Genomic DNA, 13,817 nt, shown 5'->3' on the forward strand with positions numbered 1-13,817 from the left:
AACTGACTTTTCCTCTGAAACATTGTCTTTGTGTTTTTGCTTTTGAAGGAAAAAAATCCCTTTTTCTTTTGTGTTGCAGAGAAACCCGGAGCGGCTCCAGCTCCTGCTGAAGCTCCAGCTGCAGCTCCAACCAAGAAACTGGACAACCTGTTCTTCATTGAGGAGCCTAAAACCATAAACGTCACTGAGAGTGAGGCACACACTGTACATGAAGTTCAACGTAGATGTTGAATGAGTTTAGTCCTAATCCTCCTCCTGTTGTTTCGTAGAGGGCACCGCGACCTTCATTGCCAAGGTCGGTGGCGACCCCATCCCCAGTGTCAAGTGGATGAAGGGGAAGTGGAGGCAGATCACACACGGTGGCCGGATCTCCATCGCGCAGAAGGGTCAGGAGTCCAAACTGGAGATCAGAGAGGTGACCAAGTCTGACTCGGGTCAGTACAGGTGCGTCGCCTCCAACAAGCATGGAGAGATCGAGTGCAGCGCCGACATGCGTGTCGATGAAAAGAAAGAGGTGGTACAGCTGGAGGGAGACCTCCGAGCCAAACTTAAGAAGTGAGTAACACAATCGTCCGACAGCTCACCAACATACATGACACTTGGTTCAAATACCGGCTGAGTCTCTGATCCTGAATCCTTTACAAACTCACAGTGTCTTCTGTGACTTGTTCTCAGGACGCCATCAAAGCAAAAGAGTCCACAGGAGGAGAAGGACATTGATATTGTTGAGTTACTGAGAAACGTGGACCCTAAAGAGTATGAAAAATACGCCCGGATGTATGGCATCACAGACTACCGTGGCCTGCTGCAGGCCATTGAGCAGCTGAAGAAGGAGAAGGCTGAAGAAAGTGGAAGACCGGTAACAGTCTCCACTGCAGCATCTCTGGTGTGTCAGTGTCTGTTATGTGCTGAACCATGTTTTCTTTGACAGGAACTGGAACGTGGAGACAGAGAGTCTGATGAGGACATGGCCCGACTGGTGGCTGACCTGCAAAAGAGGATGGAGCGGACGGAGGTCAGGACATACTCACCAGCTTTCACTTACGCCTGCCATTATGTCAGAGAGTTAATCCTCTTGTTGCTCCTGCAGCCCGTCACTGTGTTGAAGGACATCACCGATCAGTCCGTCCTTACCAACAAGGAGGCGGAGTTTGAGTGCAAGGTCAAGATCAATTACCCGGAGATCACACTGTCCTGGTACAAGGGCACGCAGAAACTGGACACCAGTGACAAGTACGACATCAGCATCAGCGGCGACCGCCACCTGCTCAAGATCAAGAAGTGCCAGTTGTCCGACCAGGGCAACTACCGAGTGGTGTGTGGGCCACACATCTCCAGTGCCAAGCTCACCGTCATGGGTCAGTCCTCAGACCGTGAACCAAGTGTTTAATCTGTCATTTCCCATGATAGGGAGTTCTGCAAACACAAGTTGCACTAATTTAACAAAAAGACATTTGAGGCAACATGTTGGATGAGATCTCCTGTCTCTGTGGTGTGTGTCTTTTTCAGAGCCAGAGGTTGAGAAGCATCTGCAAGACACTTCGGGTAAGGAGGGACAGACGTGCACGCTGTCTTGTCAGTTGTCCATCCCTAATGTAGAGGCTCAGTGGTTCAAAAATGGCCACCAGTTAGAGATGAAGGGCAGATACACATCTGAAGTGAAACACAAGATTCAGAAGCTTCTGATCAGGGACCTGAAGCCTGAAGACCAGGGTCGATACAGCTGCAGGTACCAGCAACTGGAGTCTTCAGCCGACCTCTGGGTAGAAGGTTTGTACCTGGAAGCCGTGGCGGATGTTCTGTTGTTCACTAACCTCTTTGGGCCGCCCCGGCAAACTCTGACACTAATGTTGAAGATTTTTTCTTTTTTGTCTCTTTCTTGTTGGATTTAAATTTGTCTTAACATTCTTCACTACTCTAATATTCTCTTCCAAAAACGACCATGACCATTTCATCCGTTGTGTTCTTACATCCGCTCCGACTCAAACCCACCCCCCCCACCCTAAAACCACCGTAATTATAACCGTCCCGTAAACATTCCCTTGATCTTCAGCTCTAACCATGTGGATGTTGTGTTCAGCTGTTGTCATACATTCCCAGTTGTGAAGCCAAACCCGTTTACCCATTCACATCTTTATCTGTTTTAGCTGAACAAATTCATTTCACCAAACGCATCCACAATGTCGAAGTCAACGAGCGCCAGTCGGCCACCTTTGAGTGCGAGGTGTCCTTCGACAACGCAATTGTTTCATGGTATAAAGACACCTGGGAACTGAAAGAGAGCCCTAAGTACAACTTCAGAAGTGAGGGCCGAAGACATTTCATGGTCATCCAAAACGTGACCATCGAAGACGAAGGTGTGTAGAGCACCATCGAACCCAAAAGCCCATCACAAGGCCCAACAGAATTTTTTTCTAATTGTTTTTATGAACTGAGTTTTAAACATCTTCATTACTAATCCCATGTAGGCGTGTACTCAGTGATTGTGAGGTTGGAGCCCAGGGGAGAGGCTAAGAGCACAGCTGAGCTTTATTTGTCTGGCAAAGGTACAGTTCCAGTCAGGCAGTATTTTTTCCTCTTCTGTTTGGCTTCTGTGTGTTCTGGTCTTTAATACGTTCTTCACTTTTCCCCCTTTTCACAGAAATTGAATTAGCAATGGTGCCGCTGGGTGAGTACTTTACTTTCTAGTTTTTTAACTGTCTCTCAGGGACGTTTCAGGAATTCCTTTTGTTCTCCGTCTACAGTCAGTTCACTGAGATGCACAGGAAGTTCAGTTGGGGGGTCTAAATTTGGGGACTTCAGGTCTGTAAAGTGAAGCCAGCACTGAAGAGTCTTGAACTGACATTGTAGCAAGAGGGTTTTCTAAACTGCCGGATTGACATCTATTAATCTTATGTTATTGAATACTCTTCTAATTTAGATGTCCTTTTAAATAAAGTTTTGGTTTGAACCACATTCTGTAGATGTCCCAGACTCATCAGTCCAGAGGCCTGAAGTGCCCTCATCAGTGGCAATTCAAGGTAAGACTGACTCCAGGGACAAATACTGTGAGTCCCTCAATCAGAGGTGAATCCAACATGTTTGTGTCTTTTAAAGAATCTGCTGAGTTCTATCATTATGAAGAACAGCTGGAACATCGAGGTAATCCCTCCTTCACTCTGATGATTAACAGACTAACAGAATCCGTTTGTACTTTTTCTTGGTAACTGGAAGAACCAAAACACTTTTGTTTTTCAATAATCGCCTGAATACACGTACCAATATGAAGAAGAGCGTGTGGTCGAGCAGGGAGGTACAATATCTTCATTCCCCTCATCATCTTCATCATCTGTATCGTCATCTGGATTGATGGATGTGGTTCCTCGTTGTAACATCATCATCATCGTGTCATGTGACTCACCTCTTTGTGAAGGTTGTTTTTGTCCAAGCAGGAAGTTGACTGTAGATAACATGCTTGTTGTTCATCTTCTTGTGTGTTTGGGATGCGTTCTTTTTTTACCCTTTAACTTTCATCTCATAATTTCTCCATCACACGTTCACCAACAGTCGTGTCGTATTTCACAGTTTGAGCTTCTGAATTCAGTTGAACAGAGTTTAGAGAGAACCAATTTGAATCTCCAAACGTCTGGTTCCATCTTCACTTCAGAGGATTGAACTGAAGTTCCTCTGAAACGGCTTTTTGTCCTGTTGCCTCCGCTGAGAAGATGAAAGGACGGCAACTTAATTAAACTGTGAAATGGCGTCATGAGTTTTTGACATTGTTTTTGAGCACAAACTGTTTGCCTCACATTTGTTGTCTTCTGTCATTTCTGTGGTGGTTGTACCTGCAGTTGAGTATCAGAGCTGGACAGAAGAGATGGTAACACAAGAGGTGTCCATCACCAAAGGTATCAGAGCAACACAGGAAGAACGTGTCTGTCCTCATGTTTGTCTTTTTGTTTGTCCTTTTGCGGATCATCAGAATCTTTTGTGGTTCTTCATCTTCTCTTTACTCATTTAACATAAATGCTTGTGTGCAGATTATCAGGTTATCTTGTTCCTTTGTCCTAACTTCTGATTGGTCACCAGTTTGCAATGAGCCTTCATTAGTTATTTTATTTTTATCATGTTGTTTTGTGTTCTTGTAAGATGTGTGTTTCAGTCAGTTTCTTCTGCCAGTGATGATGATGATGTTCTGTGTGTTTCAGCCATCAGAGTTCCTGTTGAAGAGACAGTGGAGACCCAGAAAGTTGAAATGAGAGAGGAGATCCCAGCAAAAGGTACCAGAGACCTGAATGTTCTACCATACAAAAACGTATTCCTAACCAAACCCCTTCATTACTGAACTTTTTCAATCGTTTTGTCCTCCTGTTTCATCTTCCTTGTTTTTTAACACGTTACTCTTATTTTTACTGTAGTTGCTTTTGTCTTTTTCTAAACTTCTGTTTCACATACAAATGCACAGAATCTCTCAAGCCTAACACAGTTGGTGTCTTTTAAGTCCCCAAAGCTCAGAAAAAGCCTGAAGAGAAACCAACAGCAGCTATGAAGGAGCCGTCACCACCTAAAGGTACCAACACATGCCTTTAATATTGCCTCATCTGTAGCTTTACTTGCTTTTTTAACTTTTCATGAGATTGTGTAAACCTGAACTTTGCTGTAATATTTTACTGATACTGAAGTGGTAGAGGCCAAAAAGCCAATGGAGGAAAAGATTCCAGTAGTTTCAGTCCCAGAGAAGAAGAAAGTTCCTGCTCCCAAAGGTAGAGCTGCCTGATTTCTAACTTAATCTTCTCTTTTCATATGATAACATTTTCTGGTGTCTTCTAACAGTTCTAGCTGTTCAGATGTGGTTCTTTTCCTCTTATCACCTTGTTTATCAAAAAAGAACCTGAGGAGGTGAAGACGCCTGCTGCTGCTTCGGAGCCTGCTGAGAAGCCTGGAGTGCAAAAGAAAGGTACTTTTATCAGTTCTTCCTGTTGTTTCATGTCTGAGTCCTCAGTAGTCATCTCTTCTTCGCAGCTTCAAACCTCTTAAAATCTCGTCTTGACTCATTCTGACTTCACTGTTTGTAATTCAAGTCTGTTCGACACAACGTGCTGCTGCTGATTTTGTCCACCTCAGTGTCTTCCTGTTCGATGTCAGCTCACACTTCTAACACCTCTTGATAATTCTTAGATGCTCACACAACTTCATGCTAATATTAGCCAATGTCTGTGTTACCTACTTGAAGATGAGCCCAAGCCTCAAGTACCAGCAGAGCCCAAAAAAGTGGCACCAGCAGCTAGGCCTGAACCTGAACCAAAGCCTAAGCCCAAACCAGCTCCCAAAGCCGAACTGGAAGCCAAACCTGCTAAAATTGAGTTGGAGCCTGAAGCTAAACTGGTGCCAGAGAAGAAGCTGCCAACGGCACCACCATCCAAAGGTATTTCCTGTTATGTTTGGATGTGTGTGTTGGGTTTTAAAGAGAGAGTGTGTTCACTTAGCTTCAAGTGTGGAAGCGAATCTTTGTCTGTGTGTCCTGACTGTCTTTGCTCAAACCTAAACCAATCTGAATGTTGCTTTAAGTCCCTGAAGAACCTGCAAAGCCAGAAGTGGCAAAGGTCAAGCCTGAACCAGCAGTAACCAAGCCAGAACCAGAAAAACCGAAGTCAGAGGTTCGTAAACCTGAGCCTTCTGTGCCAAAGCCAGAACCAACCATGGCCAAGCCAGAAGCTCCAGTTCCAAAGCCTGAACCGACAGTGAAAAAACCTGAGCCTGAAGTGAGAGTGCCAAAACCAGAACTGCCAAAGACCAAACTGGAACCAACACATGCACCAAAGGAACTTCCAAAAAAAGGTATAAACCATCTCTGTCGAGATGCAGCTTTGGAGTTTTTCTTATTTTTCTTAACTCCACTTTTAACTCATTTTCTTTCCTGCTTATTGATCCTTTTGTGTCTAGTTAAGATGTTTGTGCAAGCAAACTCCTATTTCTTTAACTGCTGGGAATATGATCATTTTCAGGTGCTGCCAATGTGAATTCTGAAATGTCTCTGACTGTCTGTCCAAATGTCTCATTAACATCGCTAAAACTTTGACTCATTGGTTTCTGACTGTAAACATAGTTCAACTGTCAAACACCTGAAACATAACGTGTTCTTTCAAAGAACCAGAACCAACTAAGAAGGAGGTAGTTGCACCTCCCCATCCCCCTCCCCCTCCCCCTCCACCTCCAGTGGAGAAGAGGAAAGAGGAAGAGGCACCACAGAAGAGGAAGCCTGTGCCAGCTAAAGGTACCGGAAGTTCAGCCGACTGCCAGTCATTCGGAAGCTCCTCCCACTAAACACCTAAACTCTTACACGATCTTGAAGTGTCTTCAACTCAGAGTGTGTGTGTGTCTATCATCTAACCTCTCTGTGATGTCACGATGGGGCTGCACGTCAGTTTTTGTTATGCTCGACAGAGTTGTTGTTGGTTTGTTCATGTCTGAGACTCTTCTCTTGACTTCCCTGTAAAGACTCAAATTTTATGTAAAATGTTTTCAAAGTTCCCCAAGAGGAAAAAATCCCTGAACCTCCAAAAGCAGCCAAGAAACCAGAGCCTGTTGTTGTTCCTCCAAAAGAAGAACCAGCAAAGAAAGATAAAGGTACCAAACAGTTTCTGTTTTCTTTTGACTGTGTTTTGGTTTAAACAAACAAAATCTAACGTCTATGATAAGAAGTGGAGGATCAGGGTCCCCAGAGAATGATTCTTCTGGTCTCACCATCACAATTTTGACCTAAAAATTTTCCATCTGCATTAAAAGATTAGCATCAGTCTGATCTCATTCTTGGCCTACAGAAGGTGAACCCTGACTTTGTGACCTTTCCACTGATCAGGTTAAAAATCTTAAATAAGGACGTTACAGAAGATTTGTTCATTTCTTCTCAGCAGGACTGTTAAATTGCATGTCTGTTAAATTGTGCGCCAGCACTTAGCTCGGTTCTTTTGTCATGTCTTGTGCATGTTTTGTGTCAAACCCTCTTGAAGCTCTGAAGCCCAAACCTAAACTTGTACCAGAGGAGGTGCCTGATAAAGGACCTCAGAAGGTGTTTGAAGAGGCACTTGTTTTGAAACCTGAAATCGAGAGTCTTCCTGCCCACAAAATCATCCCAGAGAAAGTTCCAGCACCTGCGAGGAAAGTGGAGGAAACTCCAAAGATGGTGCCAACAAAGGTTCCAGCAAAAGCAGCCGAGGAAAAGGAGCCAGAGAAGGTTCCTCCAGTGAAGAAACCAATGAGAGTTCCTTCGAAGGCTGAAGAAGAGCCGACAGCAGAGCCACTTCCTGTGAAGGTTGAGGAAGTGAAACCTGAAAAGGTGAAGATCCCAGTAGAGAAACCAGCTAAACCTGAAGAACCTCTTTCTAAAGGTACAGCAGCAGATCTCAGATCTTTCTCTTCATGCATGAACCCTCAGCAGCAGCTGTTACTGAACTTCACGGTGAATCAGCAGCATCAGCATGTCCGCTCAAAAAATGAACCATTTATCCCACAGTGCGCTGCTCAGCATTATCTGATCCCTCCAGCTATGAGTGACCATCAACATCGTTATTGTTAAATATGGAAAATCATTCAGATCTGGAAAGTCAGCAGGAGAGTCAACTGACTCTTTAATCTACAAATATCAAATAGAAGGCTGAATGAATGAGAGAAACTCCAAAATAAACTCAATGGAAGGATTTCTTTTTGTTAGTTTTTACCAAATTAATTGAAACCAAACATGTTTTTGCAGTGTACTGTGTGCTTAAGAGAAACCAGTGAGTGTTTTAATTATCGTTAAAACACAAAAAGAAAACATTACTGATGAGCTTCATCTTCTGAGTTGACTGCAGATGTTTCTTCTGAGATTCACTGGAAACATAAACAGAGCTGCTTCCTTCTTCGGGATTTGGTCAAATCTTGCATCTTAAATTTCTGACTGTTGTGTTCAGTGTCATTTAATGTACGACTGTTTCTTTTGTGTGTTCACTGTCTGAACTCTCTTCTCTTGGATTACAAACTCATTCATTATAAGTGAGAGAAACTAAGAAGATAGAGGAGATTCAGCTCGCAGAGAAAAAAGTTTCTCCTCCAGAAAAAGGTACAAACATTTGAAAACGCCTGAAGTCTTTTAACCTTTTCTTTCTTTAACCGGTGGATGATCACCTTCATCTGTGTCGTTTCTCTCTAACACTGTTGACTGTCTTTGTGTTTTGTTGTCCTCTCTTGGCGCCGCCACATGACGCCTTTCTTCTTCTCCACCTCTTAAAACATCTGGAAGCTCCAAGTCCTGTCAAGCTCGAGCAAAGGAGAGAAACTCAGAAAATACAACAAGTTTATTATGAGACAGAGAAGATTTCTCCCCAAGAAGAACTGTGGAGACACGAAGAGGCACCGCTGGACCAGACCAGACTGATCTTATCAGAGACACAAAGTGAGAAAAAGTCTGAGTTGAGCGGTGAAATATCTGTTACTGACACTTCAAGGAGGGAAACCAGAGTGGCCAAACACACAGTTCTCCCCAAAACACAACAAACTATGACTGAAGTCCACAAGCGTGACTCTGATAAAGGTCAAGAGGTAATAACATCACAGGATGAAACATCTCAGGAGGTTTTTGTCAGGACAATCAGGCCGCCACCAGAAGAAACTACTGACGAGGGGAGAGACAGTTCGACATTCAGACACAGTAAAGAAGACGACACTAGAGTCACAGTCCAGCAGGGGGCGGGCATTAAAGAAGGAAGCAGAGAAAGACAAAGGACAGAAGAAATAGAGCAGAGAGAGAAAACAAAACCATCGACTGTTAGAATCAGCACAGAATCTCAAAGGGTCAAAGTTGAAGAGAAGACTATGACCTTTAAAGAATCAATTGATTATAATGTGAAGGAATTATCAGTTAGTGCTGAGGAAAAATACACAGATGATACAACTGAGGGGAAAGAAATCAGACCAACAAAAGTTTCCATCACTCAGGTGAAAATAAGAGATGAGGAAAAGAGTAGAAAGGACAAACCAGCAGAAAAGAGACATGAAATAACTGAAAAGACAAAAGAGATGCCGCTTAAATCTGACAAGACAACAAAATCTGAGGTGGCGTTGACCTCCAAGGAAAAACCAACAGAGTCAGTAACAGATGATGACCTGAAGAAGGCAGAAAGGAGCAAACAGAAATCTGAAGTTCAGTCGGTCGAAGACACAAAACCTTCAATCCCTTCAAAAGCAGAGAAAACAGCTGCCAGAGGTACAGAGTTCAAACCTAACAACATCCCTTCAGTGCTAACACCCTGTGTCTCTGCTCTTTTTTACCCTTTAGTCATCTCACCTCATCTGTGAATGTTTTTGTCTTTTTAAAGGGCTTCTTTTTTCTGTCCCTTTGGTCTGTGTTCTACTTTTACTCTACAAATCTTCATATTTATGTTTAACAACTAATTATCTTTAAAGAAACAGAGACCAAGACGGAGAGCTTTTCTACATCTGCTCCAGCTGCTCCATCTTCTGAAACACAAGTGGAGATAAAAGGAAGAACACCACAACGAGGTACAACAGCAGCAGCACACTCCATGCCAGCTCTTCTTTCTCTTCTTCTTCTCTGCTTATCTCTTTGTCTTCTTTAGCTCCAAATGTTTGTCTGTGTTTTGGTTTTGTTTTTTGTTTTTTTTCTAATCTCTTGGCACCACTCATGGTGCTTTTCCTTCACCACTCTTTAACTCATCCGTCCTAAAGGGGCCATCACTGGTCTCCTTAAGGCTGAGCAGACAGAAGGATCTCTGAAGATCCTGAAACATTTCACGTCAGATGAAGCAACTTCTTCAGAGAAAGTCATAAAAGAAGAAGATGAAGGAAGAGCTGAAATGCACCACAGAGATAAAGATCAAACTCCAGAAGCAGAAACAAGCGACATGAATGTTACTGAGGGTTTAAGGACAAAGGGCCTTAAAATGAAAATCATCCCAAAAACCAAAGAAAAAAAAGAAATGGCAGCTGAGGATGAACCAACTGAATCAAAAACAGTGAGCGTAGAAAGAAAAGACAAGAAAAAAGATTCTAAAGAAAGAGAAGTGGAGAGTTCAGAGTCAGTTTGTGTTGAAGGTTTTGCTGATCAGAAGCAGGTGACAGGAGATCAATGCGTGACTGATAACAAAGATCAACCAAAATTATCAGCTACAGAGCCTGATTTATCCATCAGGACAAGAGAGCAGAAAGAGTTCAAGGGTGGAATCATAGAAATTAACTCAGCAGAGATGGCACCTTTTAAACCCACAATCAGACACAGCAAAGAAGCAGAGCAGCCATTTTCTGCTGAGAACATCCAATCAGATAAAACTGGAAAGGCCAAGTCTGCCAAACAGGAAACATTAACTAAGAAACCACTCAGACCAGAACCAGACTCAGAGCCCAGAAAGATTACAAACAGAAAAACAGGAGGAACGCAGGGAGGAGCAGACTATTCTGAAAAATTCACTACACCTGAAGAACACATGAGAGAAGGTTTGGGACAATCTGAGAAATTAGAAATAACCAACAAGGTGTCTGGAAAGAAAATGCAGAAAGGTGTGAGTGCAATTAACAGACCCACGTCAGTCCACATCAGTCCGAAAAAAACCGACAAGATTTCAGTGAGCAAATTCAAACATGGAGAGTCGCTCTCTGAAAAAGAAGCAATAACTGACGATTCCTTACAAAAATGTGAAATTGTATCAGTTAGTCCGCAAGAAAAGACAAAATCAAGACCAAACCAAGTGAGTGAAACACTGGATGTTAAATTTTCATTAAAGATGGAAGATATTTCCTGTCATCAAACCAGAGAACACGATAAACCACAAACTGGTTCTGAAGAGCAAAAACAAACGCCACCTGACAGTGAAATGGAACCAAATGAGCTGAGAAAACAGGACTGGCCTCAAAGAAAAACAGAATTAGGAACAAAAATTATTCAGAAAAATACTCCTGTTGAGTCAGTTCAGTCAAACTGGAGCACAGTTAAAGAGACAAAACAAAGAAAGGAGCTCCTCACAGAAAAGGCATCGACAGAAGAAAGACAACAGAGAAGGTCAGAACCCCAACAGAACCTGAGCGGACCTGAACAGATTCTAACTGAAGTAGATCTCCTGAAGATCAGCACAATTAGAAAAGAAACTTTTCAAGCTCCTTCTCTTAAAGAAGTGAAAATAACAGATGAACAAATTCAGAGAAAGGAGTCTGTTACAGCTGCAGGGAGGGAAACCGCCAAAGAACCACTACTACATGCTGAAGGTACAGAAACTGAATCTACTGTAGTTTCTGAGAACATTCTCCTGGCAGGCAAACTAAATGTAACCAAAACTAAAGATCAACTGATCCCAAGTAAAGAAGGAAAAACAAAGTCTTCAGAATCCCTGCTGACTGAAGTCATGAAAGCAGAACAGGAAAAGGAGCTGAGAGTTAAAGAAGGAGACCAAAGGGATTTATTAAAATCTGCCTCTCATGAAGAAGATGCAGATGAAAAGTGTAAAGAAAACGACATCAGCTTGTTCTCCGAGGAAACTGAACCTGAAGTCGCCTTCACAGAATCTCATTCTCCTAAAAAAGGTGGTGGAGAGACCAGAGAGGAAGACACCAGTCAGTTTGAATCTGTTCCTCTAAACAAGGAAACATTATTCACTAAGACAAAAAAAAAGTTAGCAATTGTAGAAGAAGTTCATTCACAAACTTTATATTCACGTTCAGACACAAAGAAAGATGAGGCGGTTAAATTTCTTCCTCTTCAAGAGAGGAAAATAAAGAAAGAAAGTGAAAGAAGCATAGAAGTTTCACCTGAGCATGAAGAGAAAGAGGATAAGACAAGTGACAGCTCACAAGTTCAACCTCAAAAGATCCCAAAAAAAGAAACAGGACGAACCCCTCCATCCAAACCAGCAGGGAGAGAAGAGGTGGGAACAACAGCCTCTGTTAGAGAACAAACCACTGCAGAGATCCAGGCTGAGACAAGAGTTTCACATTTTCCTTCCAAACACACAAAAAACACAACTGTCCCACAAGCCAAGACCAAAGACACAAAAGTCAAAGATAAACTGGAGAAAACCGAAACAGACAGAGCTCCACAGACCTCAGAAAACCTGAGCACGAAGGACAAAACTAACACAAATTTCCCTGTTGAAGAGAAAAGAGAAGCAGTTTCTCCTGAATCGTACAAATCCAGATCCCAGACAGAGAGAGACCAGACTTCGGATGACACCACAGTTATCACTCCTGAGGAGGTTCAGTCCAAGACAGTTCTAGTGCAGCATGAATTTGGTTGTGTAACTCCATTTGAAATTACTGACACAAAACATAAATTAGCCACAATGAAGCTTTCAGTGGCTCCTGTGATTGCATTTGCTTCTGAAAGAACTCAGGTGGTGAGAGATGGAGATATTACACTGGACAGTTCGAATTATTCTAGACACCAAGACATTTCGAAATCTCAAAAAGGTCAGAGGTTGAATGAAGGAGTGAAGCCTGTTAGTGATGAATATGTTTGTGTTTCTCTGTTTAACTCATCAGAAACAAAACAGGAAGGAGCTGTTAGAACAAATTCGGTTGCACCTGTGATGGAGGTCGCTTCTGAAAAATGTCACATAGTTCAAGATCTGAAATCAGATTCTCTCCAAAGATTTCTTCTTCCTGACATGATGAAACAAGACCTTTCATCAAGGAAAGAGGAGGTTTGTGTGTCTGAGGACTCATTCAGACACTCAGAAAGTCTGAAGTCTGCAGAAGGAAGTGCTGAAAAACATGCTCATTTAAAGGAAGCCAGAGGAAGTCAATTGACAGCTGTGGCCAATCCAAGCACAACAAAGCTGAAAGAAACAGCTGAAGGTAGTACAGACACACAAAGGCACCAGGAAGGAAAATGTCAGGAGAGAGTGTTTCTGAAGGATCCAGAACGAGTTCCAGTTGAAAGCATTTGGCCTAAAACGGTTGGTCCAACCGCAGGCAGAGAGCAGAAAGAGACTGAAGGAAAAGCTTCAAAAACACCTGTGATGGATGCTGCTGATGAAAAAATAATGAGTAGAAAAGAGCAAGATATAACAGATACTCTTAGATGTAGTTCCCCCGATGATCGAGTGAAAGACATTTCATCTGAAAAAAAGCTTCACGGTTCAGATAGCTCAACGCGCCAGACCAAACACACTCCATTTCATGAAAGTGCTTCGAAGGTTGAAATAAATAGAGACAAAACCACAGCAGAGTCCACTGCTGAAGAATCACTGCAAGGCCAAAGTGACCAGAAAAAACACAGCAGAACTATGGAGGCTGCAGAAGAAGTTCGTACAGTAGCTTCAGTTAGTCCAACAGAAGGAACAAAGACACTGGAGAAAACAGAAAACCAAGCTGAGCTAACATCTACAGCAGAGGAGACAGTAAAAACACTCACAGAGGATGGAAGAGCAGAAACAGACAGAATCACAACGAAACCAGAAATCAGAATAACTCCATCTGATGAATTAGAAACTAAAGATCATCATGAACGGTCAAAAATAGGCTTTATTGAGGAGAACACTGAAAAGACAAAGAAACAGGAACATACTGCAACAACAACTCGGACATCAGAGGATCCTGGCAGACACCTGAAACAGACTAAACCTGAGACAGAGAAAGGCAAAACCCTCAAAGCTGCTGAGTGCCAACAAATGAAAGATGAGCAGTTAGTTAGTCAGGAAACAAACCAATCTGAAGAGAGAGAGGATGAAGGGAGGAAGGTTCCTGCAGATGGGACACCTCAGGCCAAAGTCCAGAAACCCTCAGTAACAGACACAACCAGGGCAGACATGAGGAAGACTGACCGCTACACAACAGCCGCTCCACATTATTGGGAA

At 42.8% G+C, this 13,817-nt stretch overlaps 1 protein-coding gene across 1 annotated transcript in view; it reads left to right on the top strand.

Annotated features, from left to right (window-relative positions):
• The window catches only part of ttn.2 (titin, tandem duplicate 2), a 169,942-nt gene that overhangs the window by 54,987 nt on the left and 101,138 nt on the right, over positions 1-13,817 (top strand). The window contains 18 exon segments of the mRNA XM_029529910.1: positions 80-190; positions 270-555; positions 676-865; positions 932-1,015; positions 1,091-1,358; positions 1,510-1,770; positions 2,148-2,357; positions 2,469-2,546; positions 2,642-2,668; positions 2,964-3,020; positions 3,097-3,141; positions 3,831-3,887; positions 4,188-4,259; positions 4,481-4,549; positions 4,662-4,742; positions 4,868-4,936; positions 5,213-5,404; positions 5,548-5,817. Coding sequence (XP_029385770.1) covers positions 80-190; positions 270-555; positions 676-865; positions 932-1,015; positions 1,091-1,358; positions 1,510-1,770; positions 2,148-2,357; positions 2,469-2,546; positions 2,642-2,668; positions 2,964-3,020; positions 3,097-3,141; positions 3,831-3,887; positions 4,188-4,259; positions 4,481-4,549; positions 4,662-4,742; positions 4,868-4,936; positions 5,213-5,404; positions 5,548-5,817 — 2,427 coding nt within the window.

The sequence above is a fragment of the Echeneis naucrates genome, chromosome 21 (genome assembly GCF_900963305.1).
Source record: "Echeneis naucrates chromosome 21, fEcheNa1.1, whole genome shotgun sequence".
NCBI classification, from domain to species: domain Eukaryota; kingdom Metazoa; phylum Chordata; class Actinopteri; order Carangiformes; family Echeneidae; genus Echeneis; species Echeneis naucrates.